We start from the raw sequence: 26,088 nt of genomic DNA on the forward strand, positions 1-26,088 counted from the left end.
TGGTCTTTGGCTGAGCGCTGTGGCTCACATCTGTAATCCCAGCACTTTGGGAGACCAAAGTGGGTGGATCACAAGGTCAGGTGTTCGACCACCAGCCAGGCCAAGATGGTGAAACCCCATCTCTACTAAAAACACACGTGCGCACACACACACAGGCACGCACACAAATTAGCTGAGCGTGGTCGCATGTGCTTGTAGTCCTAGCTACTCGGGAGGCTGAGGCAGAAGAATCACCTGAGCCCAGGAGGTAGAGGTTGCAGTAAGCTGAGATCGTGCCACTGCACTCCAGCCTGGGCAACAGAGTGAGACCACCTCAAAGAAAAAAAAAAAAAAAAAAAAAAAGAAAAGAAAAAAAGAGAAAGAATTAGTGGTCTTTCATTGGCACTGCTTTAAACTTGGAATGGCTTTGCTAGATATGACCATTATCTTTTTTTCTTACATCTTGGCAGCCATTCTCTTTGTTTTTATAAAAGGGAGATAGAGGAAATACTCCTTTAGGTTAGGAGAATATGCTGTTAAACAGATCTCAACCATAACAGAAAAATGGGTTGTCAAATAGGCAGATGAAATTTTCATGGCCTTTTTTTTTTTAAACCCTGTCTCCTTTTAGTAATTAATTATATTGGTCTTCTTTTGTAAGCACAGGTATATGGAAGGAATAAAGATATTAGGAACCAATATGATTATTGTGGCTATAGTTGTTATGAAGCCTAAATCAATCCTGACACAAATTAAAGTCCTAATCATTATACAGACAAGTGTAGACAGTACTCTTCTTTATGCACATGTCTTGGTAATCATTTTGCTCTCTTTCTCCCTGTCAGATGCTTGCATATACTCACAATGACTCCTTTACATAAGGCTAAAACCTTTTTTGCTTTAAATTGGACCAGAACGTAGTTGCTCACTTTCCTATATCTGTTTCATAATTTAATTTAAAAAAACTATGAGGAAATGTAAGACACTATACTAATAAATATAGCATCATTTCCACAGAACCAAGTAAAATAAAGTGGGTTATGGTCTCATAAGAAATGTGATTATTTGAATAAACTATCTTAATGCCAGAAATCTATAGTGTACTATCATTCCATGAGCAGTCAGAATATCATACTACCTATTGAGTATGAATTAATATTATGGTAAGGTTAATAACTATGGAAGGGTGCTAATTTACAAAGAGTATAAAACCATTTGAAGATTCACAAATGAATGTTCTGATAAGTGTTAATAAAAGTTGAATTTTTGTTTGCTAAAATTATTGATATAATTGAGAAACATAGCCTATTTAAAACAAAATTTGATTTCCTTGCCTGTAGTTACAAATTACATTATTTTTCTTCCTTGAGGTCCTACTAGTAGAGATAGAAGTTCTCCTCCCCCGGGATACATTCCAGATGAATTACACCAGGTTGCCCGGAATGGGTCATTCACTAGTATCAACAGTGAAGGAGAGTTCATTCCAGAGAGCATGGACCAAGTAAGCAAAAGTTTGATTTTTTAAAATTTAATTTAAAGAGATGTTGTCAGGGTCAGTGTGATTGGTTGGTGACTGGGTGTGTGTGTGTGTATTATCTCTTCTGTAATCACGTATCTTCTTAACTGAACAAAATAGGAAAAAATACCCATTAATTTACATGTGCCTGTATAAAGAAAGCTGGAATACAGCTGGTTTTCTTATATTGCTCAATAAGTGAATGAATGACAGTGAGTGAATGATAATGCATTTGCTTTATAATCCTGTGATTAACATCCAGATTTTTTAAAAAATTTGAAAGATAGAGTGAAACTACAAATATTTAACTTTGTGAAACTGAGGTTTGTGAACTTTCTGCAACATTTAAAAAATACTTCAGTTTTGTAGTATTAAAATGTTTTCGTGGAGTTGCTGTTATTCCCTTAACATTGCACTGCATTATATGTTCACACTATTGTGATAGTTTACATTTTCTAATAATGTAACAATCATAGTGTCAGTTTCTGTTTGGATGGGGCCATGTTCAGTTTTCAGTAAGCAAAATAATGTGAAATATTTTAGCTTTTAATTATTCAGTCAATAGTCTATAGAGAAAGAATATTTTTTTCTTAGGAAATTTTGAAGTCGTGGCTTGCTTACAAGGGACATTTGAAAATGAGTAACTCTGGAGAGTGACCACTATTGATTATGGAATTGTTCTAAAATTGTGGTGAGTGAGGGTTGCACGGCTCTCAGTATTCTAAAAGCCTTGACTTTTATCGTTTAAATGGATGCATTTTATATTACATGAAATATGTCTCATTAAGGCAGGATTTTTTAATAAGTAACTTTTGGTTATATCACATTGAATCATGGTAGAACTCCTTTTTTTCCTAGATGCTGGATCCATTATCTTTAAGCAGTCCTGAAAATTCTGGCTCAGGAAGTTGTCCATCACTTGATAGTCCTTTGGATGGGTAATGTTTATCGTAGTTTTGGGGGATTTTGTTTGTTTATTTAAGATACAGTTTTGCTGTCACCCAGGCTGGAGCAAATGACATGAACACAGTTTACTGCAGCCTTGACCTCCTGGGCTCGATCAGTCCTCCCACCTCCGACTCCTGAGGAGCTAGAACCACAGGCCTTTGCTATTAATATCACATCTGGCTAAATTGTTTGTACTATTTGTGGAGATGGGGTCTCACTTTGTTACCCAGGCTGATCTCGGACTCCTGGGCTCAAGCAAACCTCCTGCCTTGGCCTCCTTAAAGGGCTGGGGATTACATATATGAGCCACCGTGCTCAGCTTATTATAGTTTTTCTTTTTTAATAGATACGGGTAAATATTCATACAGATAGCATGTTGGATTATCAGTAACTTTTTTGTGCTACATTCAAAGTGATAGAATTAGTACTTGTGTTTAATAATGGCAGATGATTTTTTGCACAGTGTGGATAAATCCCTTTACCTCATGGGACTCAGTATCTTTGTTAATTAAAATGGTACCTGATTATAATAGTTTGAATATTCCTGCTTGACAAAATTGCGTGTTTGAAGGCAAATCAAACTTAAAATTTATGTACATTTACATTTAAAACTGTGTTCATGAAAATGCTATCAACTTTTACATTAATATGTTGGTTTTGGAGATTTCCTGAGTTATTTCAGGATTATGTTCATTCTGGCACCAGATTAGAAATAATTTAAATTCTTGGTAATTGTAGCCCATTGTGCCACATTGGTACATGTAGTCCAAAATTTAAGTACTTTCGTCATTTCAAAAATCTAAGTACTTTTGTGAAGAAGCTGTTCAGGAATATGAGCAGGATGAAGTTGCAAAATGTGAAGTTTTGTTACAAATGCTCCCCCTCCTGGTCTCAATAGGATAGTATTCTTGGTAGTCACCCTGTAGCACAGTCAGTTTAATCCTCTCTGGAATTGCTTTATGAAAGCAAATTCTGAAAAGATAACTTGAGGTAGTAGATAATACTAGGTAGACATTTAGGAAATTCAGGGAAGTAGTATTGAGAAAGCTATATATTTGAGTACTCACCATTTGCAGTCGTGGGCACTTTACTTATATACACTTGATTAGTTGGAAATTATCTCCTTTTTGTTGATGCAGAAAGGTGATTTGCCAAGGTTACATAGTTAAGTGGCAGAGCTTGGACTGAAACACAGTGCTTAGAAACACCTGTGATTCCAAAACATTCTTCCACTGTACTGTAAAGTTAATTTTAAAAGCCAGGCTCTTTGCCCACATGTACCAAGGTAGTGTAGTTTTTCTTTTTCAGTTATGCTAACCTTTCCGAGTGAGCTCCTTTACACGCACATACAGAGAGGCACAGATAGATACAGATATCACTTAAAATTTTTAAAAAAAGTCTCTTAATGTACTTTCTCTAAACTTAATGTGACATTTTCTCTTTATAGAGAGAGCTATCCAAAATCACGAATGCCTAGGGCACAGAGCTACCCAGATAATCATCAGGAATTTTCAGGTTAGACTTTATAAGTTCTAATTGTTTAAATGTTTATGTGATTGAATAATGTTTTGGCTGAAAGGGAGAGGGGATATTTTTGAAAAGTCAAATAAAAATTTATAAATGTGCTTTTCATCATTAGAAATATTTGACTATTTTTTAAATAAAAGATAACCATCTTATATGCCTTAACAGACTATGATAACCCTATCTTTGAGAAATTTGGAAAAGGAGGAACGTATCCAAGAAGGTATCATGTTTCATATCATCATCAAGAGTATAACGATGGTAAGTTTCTAGCAATTAGACCACAGAATAGTTACAAATCTCAACAATAAAAATGAATACAAAAATTTTTTAAAATCTCCTATCTGTGTAATACCATTAGAAAAATATGAGGAAATTGTGTTATAACAAAAGTATAATTGGCATTTTGGCTTTATGTCAACTTAGACTTGCCGATCCCTTAAAAGGAGTAAATTTTTGTGTTAAAAGACAGGGTCTTTGTTGCCCAGGCTTGAGTTCTGTGGCATGATCATAGCTCACTAACTTCAAATTCCTGGGCTCAAGTGATCTTCCTGCCTCAGCTTTCTGAGTTCAGGTGCGTACCATTACAGGCATTTGCTGTCACACCCAGCTAATTAAAAAATTTTTTTTGTAGAGACAGTGTCTCACCATGTTGCCCAGGCTGGTATTGAAGTGTTGGGCTCACGCAGTCCTCCTGCATCAGCCTCCCAAAGTGCTGGAATTAAAGGTGTGAGCCCCTGCACCTGGCCAAAAAGTAGTAATTTTCCTTAAGACAGAGTCTCACCCTGTCACCCAGGCTGGAGTGCAGTGGCATGATCTCTGCTCACTGCAGCCTCCACCTCTTGTGTTCAAGTGATTCATGTGCCTCGGCCTCCCAAGTAGTTGAGATTACAGGTGCATGCCACCATGCCTGGCTAATTTTTTTTTTTTTTTTTTTTGAGATGGAGTCTCGCTCTTTCTTCCAGGCCAGAGTGCAGTGATTTCAAGGGATTCTCCTGCTTCAGCCTCTCAAGTAGCTAGGATTACAGGTGCCTGCCACCACACCCAGCTAATTTTTGTATTTTTAGTAGAGACAGGGTTTCGCCATGTTGGCCAGGCTGGTCTCAAACTCCTGATCTTTGGTAATCCACCTGCTTTGTCCTCCCAGAGTGCTAGGATTGCAGAGGTGAGTCACCATGCCAGGCCTAATTTTTGTATTTTTAGTAGAGATGGGGTTTTGCCATGTTGCTCAGACTGGTCTCAAACTCCTAGGCTCAAGTGATCCGCCTGCCTTGGCCTCCCAGAGTGCTGGGATTACAGGCATGAGCCACTGTGCCTGTCCAAAAAGGAGTAATTTTTAAATGATATTAGAAAATTACTCCTTGATGATGAGATTGATACTTACATCATTCCTTTAAGAAAGGCAGTTACTGGCCAGGTGCAGTGGCTAACGCCTGTAACCCCAGCACTGTGAGAGACCGAGGTGAATGGATCACCTGAGGTCAGACCAGTGGGGCTAACATGCTGAAACTCTGTACTAAAAATTCAAAAAATTAGCCGGGTGTGGTGGCAGTTGCCTGTAATCCCAGCTACTCAGGAGGCTGAGGCAGGACAATCACTTGAACCTGGGAGGGTGGAGGTTGCAGTGAGCCAGGATTGCACCACTGCACTCCAGCCTGGGCAATAAGAGTGAAACTCCATCTCAAACAAAAAGAAAAAAATTACTGCCTGTGAACTTTTGAATCTTTGTTTGGATTTTAAAATCACTATTGGAAATGAGAATAAATTTTTTTTCTCTATCCAGAAGTGAAGAGGTTCTTTTTTATGATTTGTGTGTGTGTGCACATTCATATATGTTTTATCATAAGAGATTATTTGAATTCCTATTCAGATCCTGATTTTTTTTTCTACCCAATCATTGCTATTTCATTTTCTTAGCCTAGTCACAGGACAAATTTCTATTCTCTACATTACACATTTTAAACACTTTAAAAGTATAACATATTAATAAAAGGTATAAGGTCATTCTCTTTTCATTTTGTAGGTCGTAAAACTTTTCCAAGAGCTAGAAGGACCCAGGGGACCAGCTTCCGGTCTCCTGTGAGTTTCAGTCCTACCGATCACTCCTTAAGCACTAGTAGTGGAAGCAGTATCTTTACCCCAGAGTATGATGATAGTAGAATAAGAAGGAGGGGAAGTGACATAGACAATCCTACTCTGACCGTAATGGACATCAGCCCACCCAGCCGTTGTAAGTAATAGAACATGGCATAGTGAAATGTAGAGTGGAACTTTTGTAGAATTTTATAATATTAAAAGGAATAAATACTAAGTGAGTTTTTGGAGTCAGCTGAACTACTCAAAAAAATGTAATAATCGTGTTTCTAAAGGTGGTTGGAATGTCAGGTATAAGCATGGTATCACTGCTAATTACTTTAGATAATTCTGTTCTTCACTTGTATTGGCAAAATTAGTACCAACTAGTCATTTTTTATCCATTCATTCCGCATATCCTTGTTGAGTGTCTACCACTGAGATATCAAATATAACCTCTAAGACATAATCTAATGGGGTAGATGATATATGGAAAAATAATTAGCATTTAGATGTTAGTAGAAATCACCAGTTGAGGAGATAATGTGCAAGAGGCCATAACATAGTCAAAAAATGGGGAATAGTTCAATTTTGGGCTGATGTGGGGGTTATCTTGAAATAGTGGGAACAGGCGTATAGTGGTAACTCAGGTTGGATTGCAAAGTGTTCAGACCCTATTGTGTAAGCAATACATGCAAAGATTCATGCTCAAAAATGTTTATTTTAGCACTATTTGCCTATTCTGAATTCTTTTTTGTGTGTTGTGTCATAATTTACTTTTGTATCCATATTGACCCCATGCTATGTTGTGTTGGTTTTGCTTTAGACAGGTATCTCTTGAAGTGATTAAAAAATAAGATTAAAATGTCTTTTATATATATCTTTAGTCTATTCATTTTTATAGATCTTTGTATAGGTCCAAAATCTATATAAACAAAGATAGTTCCAAGATCTATTGGGTATCAAATTCCTTCTGCCTTAAAAACTACATTTTAACCTTTCTTATAATATAGGGTTGCTGATAATAAGTTCATTCAGCTTCTGTTTGTTTGAAAAAAGTCTTTATTTCTTCTTCATTTTTGAGACAGGGTCTTAACTCTGTCACCCAGGCAGTGGTGCAGTCTCCGTTCATTGCAACCTCTGCCTCCTGGACTCAAGTGATCCTCCCACCTCAGACTCCCAAGTAGCTGGCACTACAGGCATGCACCACCATGCCCAGCCAATTTTTGTATTTTTTTGTAGAGACAAGGTTTTGCTGTATTGCCCAGGCTGGTCTTAAACTCCTGGGCTCAAGCCAATCTACCCGCCTCAATCTCCCTAAGTGCTGGGATTACAGGTGTGAGCCACTGCACCTGGCCTTTCTTGCACTTTAAAGCTATTGTCTATTGTCTTTTGGCTTATATACTTCCTGAAGAGAAATCTGCTGTAATTCTTACCTTTGTTCTCCATATGTAATATGCTTTTTTCTCCTGCAGCTGCCCCAGCCGCTTTCAAGATTTTGTCTTTGATTTTCTACAGTGTGAATATGATGTGTCTGGGTATATTTGTGTAGGGTTCCCAGCTGGTGTTCATTCAGTTTTTTCATAGTTTGTCTGTGAAAAGTTCTCAGTATTTTTTATAAAAGTTCCCCAAGTATTTTTTCTGTCCCATTCTTCTTTTTTCTTCTGGGATTCCTATTACCTATATGCTAGACTGTTTGATACTATCTTATACTTCTGTTTTCTCTCTCTCTCTTTCTTCCCCACCATTGATCTATTTTCAGGTTCACTGATTCTTTCCTCAGCCTTGTTGCATCTATTTATGATCCTTTTGAAGGAATTCTTAATTTCTATCATTGTTTTTTATTTCACACATTTTCATGTGATTGAATGTCGTTTCTACCTCTCTGTTCTCCATTTGTCTGTTCATACATGTTGTCTACCTTTTCCATTAGAATCTTTAACATGTTAGTCATAGTTATTTTAAATTTCCTGTCTGAACCTTTTGAGTCTGGTTATATTAATTGCTTTCTCTTTTGATTTTTTTTGGAGTGGTTACTTTTTTGTGTCTTAGCATTTTACATTGAATGGCAGATACCATGTATAGGATAAGGGAAGAGGTAAATAGAATGCATGCCTGCAAATAGGCACAGCTCTTTTTCTGCTAGGCTATTATTGTGAGAAGTTGAGTCAGTCTAGTCAGGAGTTGAGCTGGGTCTGGATTTTGTTGTTGCTGTGGTCTGTGTGCACCACTGACTTTAAATTCTTCTGATTACCTTGTGCTGGTTTTCTAAAGAGATTTTCTCAATGGTCCTGCTCCATCAGCTTTTGGCCTTCCCTTTCTTTTTTTTTTTTTTTTTTTTTTTTTTGAGAGGGAGTTTTGCTCTTTTTGTCCAGGTTGGAGTGCATTGGTGCAATCTCAGCTCACTGCAACTTCCACATCCCAGGTTCAAGAGATTCTCCTGCCTCAGCCTTCCAAGTAGCTGGGATTACAGGTGTCCACCACCACACCCAGCTAATTTTTTTTTTTTTTGTATTTTTAGTAGAGATGGGATTTCACCACGCTGGCCAAGCTGGTCTTGAACTCCTGACCTCAGGTGATCCGCCCACCTCGGCCTCCCAAAGTGCTGGGATTACAGGCATGAGCCACTGTGCCTTGCCTTGGCCTTTTTTTTTTTTTTGTGCCTACTTTCAGAGAGAGAAGGTCTGTCTATGGCCTTGTCACTCTCTCAGTAGTAGACTGCTGCTACTTGCCAGCCTAGGATAGGTGAGGTAAAATAGAGGGTTCTATGTTGTCTTGTCCAGCTTCAGTCTTAGGCAGGCTTTATCTCCTCAGTTCTCAGCAATGTGCTGTAATGGTCAGGGTCACAAAAGGTTTCCAGCCTCTCTCTCAGGGGTAGGGTTTTTTCTTTTCTTTTTCATTACCCTAGCTTCAGTGGGTCCTTACCTGTACCCCAGGGGTGACAGGGTTTGCTACTTTCTCCAGCAGTTGACGGCTCTGTTTCTTAGGGGAGAAGGGTTTGGAAGGGCTTTCTAACTTTCTCACAACAGTAGGCCATTCCCTTCTCCAGGCCTTGACCACAAGGGAGGCCTTCCCTGGTGTCTCCTGCTCCTGTGAGTGCATGGTAGAGGTCAAGGGAAAAGATTTTGAGCAGGTGTGAACTCATCTGTGTCTGGATCTCCCAGAGGTTCAATACTCTTGTGTCAGTCCATAATTGTTTAAAATGGAGCTGAGTTCTTCTGTGTTTGTGTGGGTCTTTCTCCATGCTTTGCCATTAGTGAGCCAGTGCTGCTGTTCTGTCTCTCCTTGGAGGTACCAGTTTTTCCTTAGATTTCAGATTAGTTGGTTGCCCTGCAGTCTTAGTGTTTTGATACATATTTTTAAAAAGTTGCAATTTTGTAGATTGTCCAGAATTTATCTTGTTGTTTGGATGGGAGTGAGACTCTCTCCAGCTTTCTGCATTGTAGGTGGATGCTAAGAAACTAAGTACAAATGTTACTGTGGTGAAGATTAGAAATTGTGTATCTTACACCATTTGGCATCTTAGATTGAGTAAAAGAAAGATGCTCTCACTTGTGTAATTAGGAAAAAAGACAAATTCAGAAAAAAAATGAGTCTTGGGGATACGAATCTTTTTCAGATTTAGAATTTGTAGAAAAATTGACTAAAGAGAAAAATTTAGAAAAATGCTAACTATATGAATTTGGATAATTATAATTTTCCCTTATATCTAAGCACATTCAATGAAGAATGTCACTAATGTAGTATGCTTATTTAGTTATTAACCATGTGCATGCCATTTGATATTTCACTTTAAGAAAGTGTTCTTTTTCAGCACCTCGTGCTCCAACCAACTGGAGATTGGGCAAACTGCTTGGCCAAGGAGCCTTTGGAAGGGTCTACCTCTGTTATGATGTTGATACAGGAAGAGAATTGGCTGTTAAGCAAGTTCAATTTGATCCTGATAGTCCTGAGACCAGCAAGGTAAAAATCACTGCACAAAGTACTTTGTCATATTATAAGAAGCTTTATTTATTATTATTTTTTAACATTAAGCCTCTTCCGTTCTAAATAAGAAGGATTTTTACTTTAAAAAAAAAGTTTTCTTTAGTATAAATTATTTGTAAAATAAACAGATTAGGTATGTTTATCTACTTTTTAATATGAATATTTCTTTATTAGTACTTCAGTTATAATCCTAATATGATTCAGTGTTGCTTTAGCAACACTGAATCAAGGACTGTTTAAAAGTTTTGGTTAGAGACTGAGGAACCAATTGGTCTCTAACCAATTGGTTAGAGACTTGGGAACTAAAATTTTCACAATGAAATTACTGTGATGGTCTATCAAGTTAGAAGTTTTTGCTTTTACTTACATTATCGAAGACTTAACAATGAATTCTGCCTTTCAGGAAGTAAATGCACTTGAGTGTGAAATTCAGTTGCTGAAAAACTTGCTACATGAGCGAATTGTTCAGTATTATGGCTGTTTGAGAGATCCCCAGGAAAAAACACTTTCCATATTTATGGAATATATGCCAGGGGTAAGTTAGTACATCTTTTTGAAAATGCACATTCTATTTAAAATTTTAATCAATAAAAGAAAAACTTAGATTATAAAATGTTAATCCTAGTTAAGGACATTTGGGAAGAGTTTTAAATCAGAGCTGGGTAATATTTGTTGTTGTTTGTTTTTTTTTTTTTTTTTGAGACGGAGTTTCGCTCTTGTTACCCAGGCTGGTGTGCAATGGCGTGATCTTGGCTCACCGCAACCTGCGCCTCCTGGGTTCAGGCAATTCTCCTGCCTCAGCCTCCTGAGTAGCTGGGATTACAGGCACATGCCACCATGCCCAGCTAATTTTTTGTATTTTTAGTAGAGACGGGGTTTCACCATGTTGACCAGGATGGTCTCGATCTCTTGACCTCGAGATCCACCCGCCTCAGCCTCCCAAAGTGCTGGGATTACAGGCTTGAGCCACCGCGGCCGGCCCTATTTGTTATCCTCTTTATCTATCTTTGTATTTTTTAACTCAATAATGCTAAAGTATTCTAAAGTAGGTTACAGACATCTTAGTGGCCCATCTTCAGATTTCCTTAAATGCCCTAAAATGCCCATTATAGATGATATGTTCACACCAAGTTCCAGTCTAGGGCCATATATTACATTTAATTTTTATGTACCTTAATAATCTCTCTCTTTTAAACAACTTTTATAATTCTTTTTTTTTTTTTTTTGAGACAGAGTTTTTGCTTGTTACCCAGGCTGGAGTGCAATGGCGCGATCTCGGCTCACTGCAACCTCCGCCTCCTGGGTTTAGGCAATTCTCCTGCCTCAGCCTCCCGAGTAGCTGGGATTACAGGCACGCGCCACCATGCCCAGCTAATTTTTTGTATTTTTAGTAGAGACAGGGTTTCACCATGTTGACCAGGATGGTCTCGATCTCTTGACCTCGTGATCCACCCGCCTCTGCCTCCCAAAGTGCTGGGATTACCGGCTTGAGCCACCGTGCCCGGCCAACTTTTATAATTCTTAAAAGAGAGAGAGAGAGAGAGAGAGAGAGACAAGGTCTCACTCTGTTGCCTAGACTGATTTCAAATTCCTGACCCAAGTGATTCTTCTGCCTTGGCCTCCCAAAGTGCTAGGATTACTATCTAGAGCAGTCAGTTTGTACATGATACAGATTTGACAAAGCGAGTAGGATAGTCTGTTAAGAGTCTTTGCTGTCAGGATCTGGAAGAATTTACAAAAAAAAAAAAGTCTCATGGGTTCTCTAATTGCATTCTTGTGGATTTGGGTTTTGTTTTTTTTTGTTGGTTTGTTTTAAATTTTTTTATATTTTTAGTTATATGAAATGCTTCACAAATTTGCATGCCATCTTTGCTCAGGGGCCATGCTAATCTTCTCTGTCTCGTTCTAATTTTAGTATATGTGCTGCTGAAATGAGCATGTGGATTTTAACTTGTTCCTTTATCCCTTTATTTACTATAAACTCCAAGTTAGAGCTAAAGTCTAAATTAGATTCATATTCAACCTTTTTTATTTGATACATCACAGATGAAGCTATGTACTTTGTTGCATCCTATCAGGAACCCAATTTCTGGTTATTCTACTGTAGCAATGCAAAGACTGACCATTAGATGAGCGTGATTGACAGATTGATGCCTGCATTGTAAAGTTTTGTTTTTTCCTGCAGACCAGAAAGTAATATGAGGTATAGCAGTGGCACATATCAATATCCAGTTTCTTTTCAGCCATCCACCTAATATTTTTAGCACTGATGGATAGTCATCATTAGAGTCTCTAATTTCATTAGGAGTTATAAAATGTGATTTGTAACATCTGTCATTACATATATTTTATTTTTTAAATACAGTACATCTAGTATTAATGATTTTCAAGGTGGTGGTTAATATGTTTACTCATTTAAAAATACATGCATTTCCATAATTTTCATTTTATTTATTTGTTTTTGAATCAGAGTTTTACTCCTGTTGCCCAGGCTGGAGTGCAGTAGCATGATCTCAGCTACTGGGTTCAAGCAGTTCTGCCTCAGCCTTCTGCGTAGCTGGGATTATAGGCGCACACCATCACACCCGGCTAATTTTTTTGTTTTTAGTAGAGACGGGGTTTCACCATGTTGGCCAGGCTGGTCTCAAAACTCCTGACCTCAGGTGATCCACCCACCTTGGCCTCCCAAAGTGCTGGGATCACAAGCATGAGCCACTGCACCTGGTCATAATTTTTATTTTTTGAGATGGAGTGTCACTTTGTTGCCCAGGCTGGAATGCAGTGGTGTGATCTCAGCTCAGTGCAACCTCCACCTCCCAAATTCAATCGATTCTCCTGTCTCAGCCTCCTGAGTAGCTGGGATTACAGGCATCCACCATCGTGCCTGGCTAGTTTTTATATTTTTAGTAAAGACAGGGTTTCACCATGTTGGCCAAGGTGGCCTCAAACTCCTGACCTTAGGTGATCCACCCATCTCGGCCCTCCAAAATGCTGGGATTACAGGCGTGAGCTATCGCGCCTGGTCTGCATTTCCATAATTTAAAAGGTAGCATATGTTAGCAAAAAGAAGTTTGATTTATGGGTCTTCATGGGGGTAGCTGATTAGAATTGTATGTAGAATGTACAAGGTTGCTATTTGAGCTTATGGATCAGTATAACATTCTGTGGACCAATATCTGATGATAATGTTCTTGCCCACCCTCAGTGTCATAAGAGCAGCAGTAAACTTGTTTCTTATTATTAGGAATAATTAATTGTTCATAGCAACACCATTGTCACTCATTGTTATCATTACTACTTCCTTGTTTATTTCAAAAATTCTGTTGTCAATGTAAGTTAGTTTTTAAAAAAATCCTTTTGGGGAGATTTTAAAGACCATAAAAATATTGAAGCCTTTTGATTTGGTAATCTTACAGAAATTATTCTACAGAAGTCATCCAAAGGAAAGGAAAGGAAAAAAAAATCTCTACTCATTTTACTATTATAAAATTATCTAGGCCAGGTGCAGTGGCTCACGCCTGTAATCCCAGCACTTTGGGAGGCCAAGGTGGGTGGATCATGAGGTCAAGAGATCAAGACTATCCTGATCAACATGGCGAAACCCCGTCTCTACTAAAAATACAAAAAATTAGCTGGGCATGGTGGCATGTGCCTGTAATCCCAGCTACTCAGGAGGCTGAGGCAGGAGAATTGCCTGAACCCAGGAGGAGGAGGTTGCTGTGAGCCAAGATTGCGTCCAGCCTGGGTAACAAGAGTGAAACTCGGTCTCAAACAAAACAAAACAAAACAAAACAAAACAAAAACGTATCTGTATTTGGACAAGGACAGAAGAAACTTAGAAACTGAAACTGAAAATGTGTCTAAATGAGATTTTGATAGATTTTTTTCTCATTCAGTCTTGTTTTTAGACTTTCCTGAATCCCCAAGTTTGTGAGTGATGCTATCTGGATAATTTTATTAAATTTAGTGTGATGGATCCATTTTATGCCCTGGATTCAAATTCTGTCAAAATTGTTGTTCATTTTTCAGTCTTCCCAAACTTACACTAGCATTCCATTTCCTACTTATCTGGAACTATTTAGACTTGAAATCATAGCCTTCTTTTATTTTCAGTTCCTGGACTAGCAGTTGGCTTTTCTCTGTTTTTTTTACACACACACACACACACACACACACACACACACACACTTTAGCTGGTACAGTGTATCTCAACTCATTTCACTTGTACACACTAAAGTTAACATTTTTACACTGATGGAGCTTTTAGCAGCTGGAGGCCACTGGCCCAGCTGTCCAGAAAATCCATAACTCTGTCACTCATTTGCGACCTAAAGGTATTATTTGGCCTATTTTTTGGAAAGCTCAGCTTTATTATCATTAATATTATTATTTTTTGAGATGTAGTCTTGCTTTGTTGCCCAGGCTGGAGTGCAGTGACATGATCTCTGCTCACTGCAACCTCCATCTCCTGAGTTCAAGCAATTCTCCTTCCTTAGCCTCCTGAGTAGCTGGGATTACAGGTGCCTGCCACCATGCCTGGCTAATTTTTGTATTTTTAGTAGACATGGGGCTTCACCATGTTGGCCAGGCTGGTCTGAACTCCTGACCTCAGATGATCTGCCTTCCTCAGCCTCCCAAAGTGCTGGGATTACAGGCGTGAGCTGCCATGCCTGGCCTATTCTGTATAGTACTACAAGTAGAGACACGTGAAGTAGACTGAACAAACAAGCCACGCTGAACTGTAAGTGTGAGTAGTTGACTGGGCACACTTGCTGCTTTCCATATGTGTGTTTGCAAGTTTGGGTCCACAGAATTGCAAGATGCTCTCCTTCCAAAGATGGCTCATAAACAGTGGAAATGACAAATGGCTAAATCTGTAAAATCCAAGGATTTACTTTCATATGGCAGAGTATACCATTTACCAAAATTCAAGGAAAGGCAGAAACATTTGGATGTATTTTCTTGTCAAAAAAGAGATCTGTCTCTTGGAAGCATTTTATTTCCATCTTTTAAAGGGATTATTAATCAAACTTGCACAGTGGAATCACTAGGGAAGCTTTTTCAAAATTGAAATACCTATTTCTCACTTCAGATTGATTCACCTTTCTCAGAGATGGCATCTTACCCTGCCCTAAAAAGCACTTGAGAAAATCTGAAGATCTCCTTTTGTATATGTTCTCATGTTTCAAACTTGAGTGTTGAGTATATAAAGAAATAACTTTAAAATCTCATATGTGTTCTTTCCAGTTATACCCTTTTCTTTTCCTGAGAAAATCAGCAGATGTCAGTAAAACACTCTAAATACAGAAAAAGAACAAAATAAATAAAATTCAAGTAGGATATGCATAGATGAGTATGATGAGAATTCCTGCCCTCTTTACTGATAAAGATTTAATATCGGTTTTCATTTCAAACCATATACAATAGTTTTTGTTGTTGTTTTCTTTTCTCCTAGGGTTCAATTAAGGACCAATTAAAAGCATATGGCGCTCTTACTGAGAATGTGACTAGGAAATACACCCGTCAGATTCTGGAGGGTGTCCATTATTTGCACAGTAATATGATTGTCCATAGAGACATCAAAGGTAAGTAATGAGGTGTTTTCTATTTTAAGTACACAATTCTTTGTAAATGTGAATGAAGCAAGTGATGTGGAGAAGACATTTGCCATTATTTTATCTGTCTCTGAAATACTACAGGGAAACAGTTCTCTGGCTTTCTTGTGGACTCTGTCAGTGTTCCATCACACCTCTCCTGTCTCAACAAATGGGTAGCTCCATTGTGGGGGCTCACAGAATCACTAAAGTTTAAAAGACCGTACACGTGAGATTATGTTTTCATACACGTTGCATAGGCGTTAGGATAGATTGGCTAGGAGTAGGGGCTCTGCTGCCAGATGGCCTGATTCCAGTTCAGGCTTTATCCATACTGTGTTACCCAATCCCTCAGTTCCTCATTCTTAAGTGATAGAGAAAATAGTATCCAGCTCATAGGATTCTTAAAAGGATTAAATGAGTTAGTGCATACAGTATGCTTAAAATAGTGCCTGATACCTAGAAAGCACTTAAAAGTTAGCTACAATGGCATTCTTTATCTTGAGATCAAATTTAAACTCAGCAGAATGGATGTCACTACCTAGGAAGGGAAGGGAAGAAAAGAGCCCCAAACTAAGCTTTGATGAACTCCAACTCTGTGAAACTGACTTTCAAACTAAAAAACTCAACTGTTTTCAGGGGTAAAGGATGTAGGTAAATGCGTGAAGTCACACAAAAGCGACTGGTGGGGATATGTACAATTTAAGAATGCTTCAAACTCTATACTGCAAAACATACCTGGAGGTTTGATTCTGTAAAGGTAGGTTGTGACCCCAAATTTAGACATCACTTTATAAATCAATCAATAAAAATAATAAATAGCCAGCATGACAGTGCATGCCCTGTAGTTCCAGCTACCTGAGAGGCTGAGGCAGGAGGATTGCTAGAACCCAGGAGTTCAAGTCCAGCCTGGGTAAGGTTACAAAAACCCCATCTGTTGATAAATAAACAGTCATGTGCTACATAATGATGTTTCCATGTTATTATGGACCACATATACAACAGTGGCTATATTATATAGGCTAGGTGTGTAGTAGGCAATACCATTTAGGTTTGTATAAATACACTCTGTGATGTTTGCACAATGACAAAATTGCCTAATAGTACATTTTTCAGAATGCATTCCCATCATTAAGCAATGTATTACTGTAAATATGAATGTGTACACATGTGTATTTATGTGTATAAAGATATTATTCGTTGGTCTTGCTGGGGACTCTTAGGAGCGATTCAGCTGCCTTTGCCTCCCAGAGTGCTAGGATTACAGGTGTGTGCCACTGCACCGGGCCTATATCTTGGTTTTTTTTATACCATTCTCTACTAAAAGGAACCAGGCCTCCTTTGGAGAAATGACTGATTTTAGGACTGGTGCAAGAAATATACAAGATGAGTCTGGAGCATCTTCGAGTGCTCAAAAACAAAAGCAAGAATACAATGATGAGGGTATGGCAAAGGGACACAGAAGCCAGTGGAAAAAACTCGAGTGGCTGAAGCTGATACATAGCCCGAGAATAAAGTAGTATTGGATTATAACCTAGCATATAAAACAAATATCCCTGTGTTCATAGTGATGAAAATGAATGATTTAATAAATACATGGAAGAAGGGAGACAAATCTCTTCTGCAGCATAACTCCAAATTATGTAGCTACTCAGCCTGGAGCAGAACTCTTTACTCCTTTCCTTAATTGTGGGCTGTGCATAGTTAATTTCTTTCAAAGTGTACAGCATGAGTGGGGGAGAATGACTTGATAGTGGAGAACCCGACAAACACTATCTCAAACCAGGTGATCAAGGTCAGCATCAACAATGATGTTGACAGTATGTGCCTTTAATATCCTATGATGAGAATGGCAGTTTACCTGTGGTCTTGCCCCAGAAAGCTTACAACCCCTGTTAAGAGAACATGAGACAAATCTGAATTGAGGGACATTCTACAAAAACCTAACGCCAGTACTCCTCTGATATGTTGTCGTCATCAAAAACAAGTAAAGTCTGAGAAAGTATCCCACCTAAGAGGAACCTGAGGGGACAATGATGACTAAATATGGTGTGGGATCCTGGAACAGAAAAAGGATATTAGGGGAAAACTGAGGAAATCTAAGCAAAGTATCAACTTTAGTTAATAATAATATTTCAGTGTTGGTTTATTAATTGTGGCAATTGTACCACACTAAGATATTAGTAACAGAAACTGGGTGTGGGGGTATATGGGAGCTCTCTATACTGTCTTTGCAGTAATTCTGTAAATCTGAAGCTATTTTAAAAGTTTATTATAAAAGCTAATGAAATTTTAAATGAAAAGCTCAAAGCTTGCCTATCAGACATTTTAAAAATATTAGAAAGAGAGAAGTAAAGTTAATATAAAGGAAGATTCAGTATTAAGAAAACTCTATAAGGTAACTATTTTTAAGTAATAGTGGGGGGAAATCCTTTGATTATAAAAGTCCCTAAGGAAGTTTCTGAGAAAAGGTTGGCTTCTCAGGGAAATAAGCTTCAGCCATGGGCTTCTTGCTTTACGACAGAGAGACTGGGGGCTTTCTTGGTCCTTCACTGAGTTTCATTCTTAGCCCTTTTCCCCTTTCTCCTCCTCTTCACCTTCACCTCCAACCTGTACCAGTCCTTTTCAATAGCAGCTTTCTAGGTCTTGAATAAGTATTCTTGCAGCAAATTCTTAATGAGTACCACCTGTGTGACCAGAGTTATGCCAGCTACTGCCAGAAAAGATGAAAAGCAGCCTTACTTTGGGGACAAATCAGAGTCTATGAACTTATTCTCTGACATTGTTCTTGTATATTATATTCCAGACTGACAAAATTACTGAAATTAGATGATTTCTCAATTTTAGGCGCAAATATCCTGCGAGATTCAACAGGCAACGTCAAACTAGGAGATTTTGGGGCCAGCAAACGGCTTCAGACCATCTGTCTCTCAGGGACAGGAATGAAGTCTGTCACGGGCACACCATACTGGATGAGCCCTGAAGTAATCAGTGGAGAAGGCTATGGAAGAAAAGCAGATATCTGGTAGGTTTTGATGTGAACTTTGCTTGAAAACCACCTGCAGCCTTATATATTTCCACCTGGGATTGAATTTACTGAGGCAGATGTAAATGATCTTTTGTACTTCCAAAATAGGCTATAAGAATTGCAAAGATTATATTAATTATGCCTCACTAAGGCTTATAATTGATTAAATATGGCCACACTCCGTGGCTCACGCCTGTTATCCCAGCACTTTGGGAAGCCGAGGTGGGCAGATCACCTGAGTTTAGGAGTTGGAGACAAGCCCGGCCAACAAGGTGAAACCCCGCTTCTACTAAAAATACAAAAATTATCTGTAATCCCATCTACTTGGGAGGCTTAGGCAGGAGAATCACTTGAACCTGGGAGGTAGAGGTTGCAGTGAGCCAAGATTGTGCCATTGCACTCCAGCCTGGGTGACAGAGCAAGACTCTGTCTCAAAATAAATAACTTTACTAAATATTTAGAATCCTTGAACCTGTCTTCCATTCTTTAGGAAGGATTTTGTCTTACGCAAACCTCAGCATTAAAAAGCTTTTTGCTATTACAGAAGTAAATAAACAGTTACTTTGTCTAAAGAATTTTAAAAGTACTTCATCTTTGTTGTGTCTTAAAATTCTTTAATCTTTAATTCTTCTATAATTTTAAGTTAGAACATGAAATGACTATTTTCTACTTCCCACCCAGAAAAGACTTAAATAGACGTTCCGTTTTGGCATCTGAAGGCAATTGATTTCTAATGCTTATATTCTTTGTAAGATAAAGATAAAAATTATTTTTAATGTCAGGCTAGAAATTATATAAAACAAAAATAGTAAGATGAATAATGCTCTTTGCTCAACTGTTTGAATTGATAGTCATTAAATTGTTTAATTGATTTTTGTTTAAATTAGTTTTATGAAATTAGACCTTCTTAATGAAGCTTTGAATTTGAAATTAAGTTATATTTAAATGTATATGGACTTAATGCCTGTTTCTCATTCTCTAGCTAACTAGCTTTCTCTCATGTTGTTGTTTGTGTAATGTATTTATTTTTGTTTCTTTTCAGGAGTGTTGCATGTACTGTGGTAGAAATGCTAACTGAAAAGCCTCCTTGGGCTGAATTTGAAGCAATGGCTGCCATCTTTAAAATCGCCACTCAGCCAACAAACCCAAAGCTGCCACCTCATGTCTCAGACTATACTCGAGATTTCCTCAAACGGATTTTTGTAGAGGCCAAACTGAGACCTTCAGCTGATGAACTCTTAAGGCACATGTTTGTGCATTATCACTAGCAGCCAGTAACCTCTCCTGTGCCTCTACCTAGCTCCCATCTATTCATTCACCTTCTCTCTGACTGCACTTTTCTTTTTTATAAACAAAGAGAGATGGGGGAGAAAAAAAGACAAGAGGGAAAGTATTTCTCTTGATTCTTGGTTAAATTTGTTTGATAATAATAACCTAAATTTTTTATATTTAATCTTTTTTCCCTTACAAGAACTTGAAACTTTTTTTTTTTAATTTTTATAATGTACTGATGTGGTTCAGAGAGATAAAGCACTTTAGTACATAGTCACTCTTTCTAGTACGCAAACAAATCATTTGGAATACTTAAAGATTGTAGAGTCTTTCCTCTGTCACTGACGTATCAGTGATGATGGGAAGACATGGAAAACAAGGAGAAGAAAATGATGTATAATTTGTAGTTTTTAGTGATAGTATTTAAAATATATCCTCATTTATGGGGTTGAGCCCTAAACTTTAGGGTAGGTACTCAACTTAAAGAATATAGGTTTCTTCTTATATCTGTATTCTTTAGATCCTAACCTCTGTCTACCAAGCTTTTTGCTCAGTAGGAGTCTTGATAGAAGATACAAATCTCTAAGAGGTATGTTTATTTGTTAATCCTAACCAGTATAATAAGCAAATACACTATAATAGATCCATGTTACTGGAATCTGTAAACCTTGAGGGATAGCTTTCTGCTTTAAAACACGCACACACACACACACACACAGCTTTTTTATTTTAAAGTCAAGTTATGAGCAAATCCAAATAAAAGACAAAAGGAGATTGTTCTTACTAAATGTGTGAGCAGTAGAAGAGACCATATTTGCCAGTCAATAGAAATTAAAAAAAAAAAAAAGAACTAGATGTTTAGTATATTTTAAACTGTGTTTTGTTTTGTTTTACTTAAGGGGGAAGTCCCAAAATTAAAGGAATGGAGAAATAATCAAAATCATGTATACCATCTTCCTGTTTCTAGCTCCTGATTCCCTATAGATAACATTCCTTAAGAATTCAGTTAGTAATATTTATGTGTTATGTCAGGAGATGAAACCTTTGTTCTTGGGATCACAGAATACTAAATCACCTAAAAAAAACCCCAAAAAAACAGGTATCATGTAAAACAGTGGTTTCTAAAAGTAGAGCGAGGATAATTTCACTAGGCATTTGGCAATTCTTGGAGACATTTTTGGTTGTCATAACTGGGAGAATACTAGAGGCATGAATTGGGTAGAAGCCAGGGATGCTGCTAAATAGACTATAATACACAGGGAAAGCAACCTCACCCCTCAAAGAATTACCCCATCCAAAATGTCAAAAGTGCTGAGGTTGAGAAACCCTAATGATCAGTCCCAGTTATAAACTGAAAACAGCTATTTACAAAGCAGTAAATGCGAGAAAGGAAAGGAAATTTCAAAGAGAAAGTGATATAATGCAAATTGAGGATTTTACATGAGCAGATACTGCTGCTTTAGGTCAAGGGTGAATGATCTCAGCAAATAGCGATCACTTTACCAGCTGCATATTGCACCCAAATAGGTAACTCTTCATTTTAGAAACAAAATGGATTTGAACACTGAGCCTTTTGAACTCAGCTATCTGTATATATTCTTTCCTTAAAATTCATAATTTTGGGCAAAAAAAAAAGCATATCCAAACAACATTTTAACTACTAATGGGAAGGTTAAAAAGCTGCCAGGTATTTCTAGTACAGTGTATCCACTAAGAGCAAGGACATTAAATGGAACAAGACAGCTGGGAAATAGTCCCACTATGTCTAATGGAATTGCACAACTATAAAAATGAAGATATCAGTAATTTGGCTGCTTGCAGTTTTTTCAGCCTGTTAAAGCAACTGCTAAGTACTTTATTTTTAAAGGTCTAGAAAACAGTAGTCTTCCTGGAGACCCCAAAATCCCTTTCATGGGATTCATAAGGGACTCAGGTATTCTTACTTTCTGCCAAAAGGTGTGCTTATTTATGGACTCTTTTAAGATACTTTGTTTCTGAAGTTAGGTGGATCTTGGTTTGCTCTGCCAAGGTCCTACCTAGCATTCCCTGTAGGAATATTTGAAATTCCACTAGCTAGTCTAAGAAGTCAAAGCACAAAATTAGTTGTCAACGCTTCTCACGCTCTTAAAATCGAAGCAGTTTGCAGGAAAGAACAAGAATGAGGTGCACCTGCCTTGGTAAAGCAACTGCCAAATCTTGTTCTAGAAAGAATCCCCAAGTGTGTGGATCTATTATAATTTCCTTATCTTTTATGAGTGAGGGCATCTTTTCTACTTGAGCTAGATCATGGTCTCTGGACCAGTGGGCTTTTCCTTCGTATCTGTCTTGTGTAGTTGTGCTTTTCCTTTGGCTCATTTTTGGTCTGTCAGGGTAACCAGCAGTGCAGAATATGAGACAAATGCTGTTTAGAGAGAAATCCAGTGAGACTGTAGAACCCAAAGCAAAAACTGTCTGCTTTTATCAGTCTCTGTTTTCCTTTCTAAATGCTACAGAAAATACAGGCACCCGAAAAGAAACTACTACTTTAACACTGCTGTGAAAGGCCTTTGCTTTATAAGAAAAATATTAGCTATGGGAAAGTAATGTTCTTTATGTAAAGACTTAAAAATAAGAGTTTACAGAGTTATTATATAAAATATGATGTGAATTTATTTCAAACAAGTTGTGAAGGTACCAAAAACCACAATAAAAGTTAATATATATAAAAACTACTAGAACAAAAAAGCTTGAAGGTGTGGGGGTGGAGGTTATGGAAGACCAAAAGTAAATTTAAAAAAGAAATTTTTGAAAGGAAACAGTTTCATCAGGGAGGTTAAATAAAACACTCCATTTTTTTCTTCTAATAACAGTATGGATCAACAAATGCAATTTGAACTTTTTCAGATAACTCTAAATGTGTTTTGTTTCTTAAATGCACAATTGAATTCTTCTATACTGTAATGCTTCTTTGCTGACGCTGGAAAATGGTCAGACTGCTGACTTTGTGCCTTTAAAATGCATTCTGCTTTGACAGTGGCAGACTTTTTGGTGCTGGAGGAGATTCACTAGCAGTCTTATATGTGCTTTTCAGGAAATACCTTTCTACTTAAGGCCTTGAGAGATTCAAAGTGGCATGACTTAGGCTTGGACCAAATATAAGATCTTTTACATTGCAGACAAAGTGTTGTATTGAATAAAGGGGTTAAAAAATATCATAATGACTAATGGAAATTTTGATGGGTTGGTAATTATTTAAAATGTATTTAAAAGTATACAGACTGAAAATTTCAGTGAATATCTTGAAATTTTTCCTTCTTTACAAAACATCTTTCTAACTTAAAAAAATGACTATTGCCTTAGAAAATTTTAAAAGGCACAGTTACCCTTACATAACATGTATAAGAAATTTAAATATTAATGCATTTGCTGAACTATAAAAGAAAATTTTAAACCTTGGCTTTTGTTGAGTTGTTACCTTATTCCCAGTAGAAACTGCATTAAAAAGATGAAACTATTTATTTAGATTAAGTTTCTGCTGCTCCATCTCTTATATGTCAGATCTGCTCTGTAGTATTTCTGAGATGAAGTTGTTAATAAGATATGTGAAATCACTTAGAAAATAAAATCAAGGGTGAATAGTTTTGTAGGATGACCAAGCCAGATGTAGACTCCTTGGCCTATGGCAAAGTTCTGTGCCAGTGATTTTATTTGGAGTCTGGGAACTGATAGCTTGATACAAAAGCACCTGGTGTCAATTAAGTATACAAATCTACCTTTTTTAATAAATAGAATGACTCTTCTTCATTTGTTTATTGAATATCTGTAACTTACTATGTCGGTTACTAAATTAACACCCTAAAGGAGGTCACAATCTAGGAGGAACATGGGCAAACAGTTACTTAATTTTATGGCATACGCTAACTCTGAAAGTTCAGCAATGATGTTTTAAAATCTTATTTTTTATGAAGTAGGGGAAAATCAATTTTAGGTAATCATTGGCTGTTATAAACTGAAATGTCATTGACAACATGGATTAGAGTAAAAGTATCCCCCACTGGAGGGATCCCGTCCTCAACCAGGTCACATAACATCTCTCCCAGGATCCCCTCACTGCAAAACCCAGCCTCGACTCAGACACTTCCAGTGATGGGGAGCATTTGTTTCATTGATTTCATAACAGTTTTTCCTTTTTTTTTTCCCCAGTGTCTCTTTTAAAGACAAAAAAACAAAAAACAAAAACAAAAACAAAAAAAACAACTTTCTTTTGGTCTAAATTGTGAAAATACCCAAGACATTTGATAGAAATTGAACTCTGTCAACAGTGTTGTTTATACTAAGATCAGGACAATTTCTTGAGATCATATTGTTTTATTACTGAGTTTGGCCCTTGTTTTACAAGTGTAATGTTCATATTTATTTGAATTTTAAGGTTGGTTGAATGTTAATGAAGAGCAATCCAATTGTTAATTTTTAGTAGTGCCTTTTCTCTGTATGCCTTAATTTTATTTTATATTAATAATTCAAGTTACTCATCAAAATGAAGATTTTTTTCAAAATCAGTAGGCCTCACGAATTCATTTGGCTTTAGACTGTGTATTGGTCCTTAAATGTTTCTTAATGCCTGCCTCCTCCTACCATTTTCTACCTCCTTTTAAAAATAAATAAATAAATAAATAAATGTTAGGAGAGAAACATTAGGATTTGTCTGTGATAGACACGCTGCAGCTTCTACTAGACATGAATTCCCAACACAAGCATTGAAAGAGGTATTCTCATTCTAAAGAGACATGTAAATGTTTTCTGGGTTGAATACTTGATTTTCAATCACCTTGGCCTGTCCAAGTTCTTGGTATATTGTAGTTCAGTTATGATTTTCATAGTAGAGTTACAGTACCTGTTTTTGCCCTAAAGAAGTCATTCACATGGTTTACAAATGTTAAGGCAATGAGACAGGACAATGAGTAGAAAATCCAGGGATAGCAGATTCTAGTCCTTACTTCTCAGTTAACATTTTGAGTAATACTCTAATTTACTTTTCTGTGAAGCGTGTGCATGTGTGTGTGTATGTGTGCGTGTGCATGTATGTGTGGTGTTTAGAGTTGGAAGCAGGGATGGGAAGAAGGGAAAAGGTCTGAGTGTTCAATTAGATCAGTTTCTGTTTTGGGAAGAACAACTCAAATGTATGACCTACTGATGACATACAGTGAGTATAGTCATCCCTGGGTAGGAACACCAATACATTTTCTGCAAGTAGCTAGTATAAATGATTGTATAATAAAGATATTTATTGTAAATTGCCACACTCTTGGTTGCTAAAAGTAGATGAAAATTCAGTTTGTGTATATGTATAATAATAAGCTTATATATAATTCTTAAATAGAAAGTAATTGATTTTACATAGTTCTTCATGAACTTTTTGGAACTGAAATTCTGCCAAACATTATCAAAATAAGCTTCCTTAGCTTACCAAGTATTCACAAGGAAATTCTCTTATACCTCTTTGGTTGGCTAGGGGAAGCATGCTGTGAAGTGGCTGTTCCTACTTCATAGGTTGTCTTTGGCTTGACTTTGACTTCTGCCATGGTTTGGATGGGATGCCATGGTAGGTGTGGGAAGTATCAAGGCCTCTCATCTCCCTATACTCACCTTCCAGAGCTGTTGATGGAAATGAGCTCTTGGGGGAGCCTAGAGATTCTTTTCTCAGTGGTCATGCAAGCATTCAAGGTTGAGCTTCAGAAAAATGAGAAGGAGTCATAACTACAGTAAAGAAAATCATGCATTTTATCTGTTGCCTGTATACAGTCTCATAATCATATTTTTTATAAGTGTGCATTTTAATTGACAGTCATATGGTATTTTTGTTAATAACAGCAAAGGCATTAAATCGGTACCATTATTCCTTCTGCCTGATGACTTCTTGTTTGTAACACAATGTGTATTATCAGAATCACTTTAAACCAAAGCTTTTATATACACATAGCCAAAATAATTAGCACTGTTACTTCTGCCCACTTGTAAGCGAATAGTATAAAAATTATAAAACAGATACTAGTACAATTTGTATTCTAGTATATCCTTCAAGGAAAAGGACAGGTGATCAGTGTTTGCATTTAGACATGCAGAAGTTACTTCCACTAGTGAGGAACTATGTAGACAGGAATTTAAGCTTGTCCATGTGCCAGTCTTGT

The 26,088-nt window shown here is 37.2% G+C and overlaps 1 protein-coding gene and 1 non-coding gene across 2 annotated transcripts in view; one reads left to right on the forward strand and one right to left on the reverse strand.

Moving 5' to 3' along the window:
- The window catches only part of MAP3K2 (mitogen-activated protein kinase kinase kinase 2), a 72,933-nt gene extending 49,577 nt beyond the window's left edge, over positions 1–23,356 (forward strand). The window contains exons 8-17 of the mRNA XM_035304164.3: positions 1,350–1,480; positions 2,354–2,433; positions 3,891–3,958; positions 4,136–4,228; positions 5,991–6,197; positions 9,855–10,003; positions 10,431–10,562; positions 15,483–15,612; positions 18,469–18,646; positions 19,692–23,356. Coding sequence (XP_035160055.1) covers positions 1,350–1,480; positions 2,354–2,433; positions 3,891–3,958; positions 4,136–4,228; positions 5,991–6,197; positions 9,855–10,003; positions 10,431–10,562; positions 15,483–15,612; positions 18,469–18,646; positions 19,692–19,917 — 1,394 coding nt within the window. The 3' untranslated portion in view covers positions 19,918–23,356. The remainder of the gene's footprint in view (positions 1–1,349; positions 1,481–2,353; positions 2,434–3,890; positions 3,959–4,135; positions 4,229–5,990; positions 6,198–9,854; positions 10,004–10,430; positions 10,563–15,482; positions 15,613–18,468; positions 18,647–19,691) is intronic.
- On the reverse strand, positions 11,860–11,966 carry LOC118154909 (U6 spliceosomal RNA). The gene has a single exon (XR_004745162.1). It is a non-coding gene; the product is annotated as a U6 spliceosomal RNA (small nuclear RNA).
- Positions 23,357–26,088: the final 2,732 nt, after the last annotated feature.

Source organism: Callithrix jacchus, chromosome 6 (assembly GCF_049354715.1).
Source record: "Callithrix jacchus isolate 240 chromosome 6, calJac240_pri, whole genome shotgun sequence".
Lineage (NCBI taxonomy): Eukaryota > Metazoa > Chordata > Mammalia > Primates > Cebidae > Callithrix > Callithrix jacchus.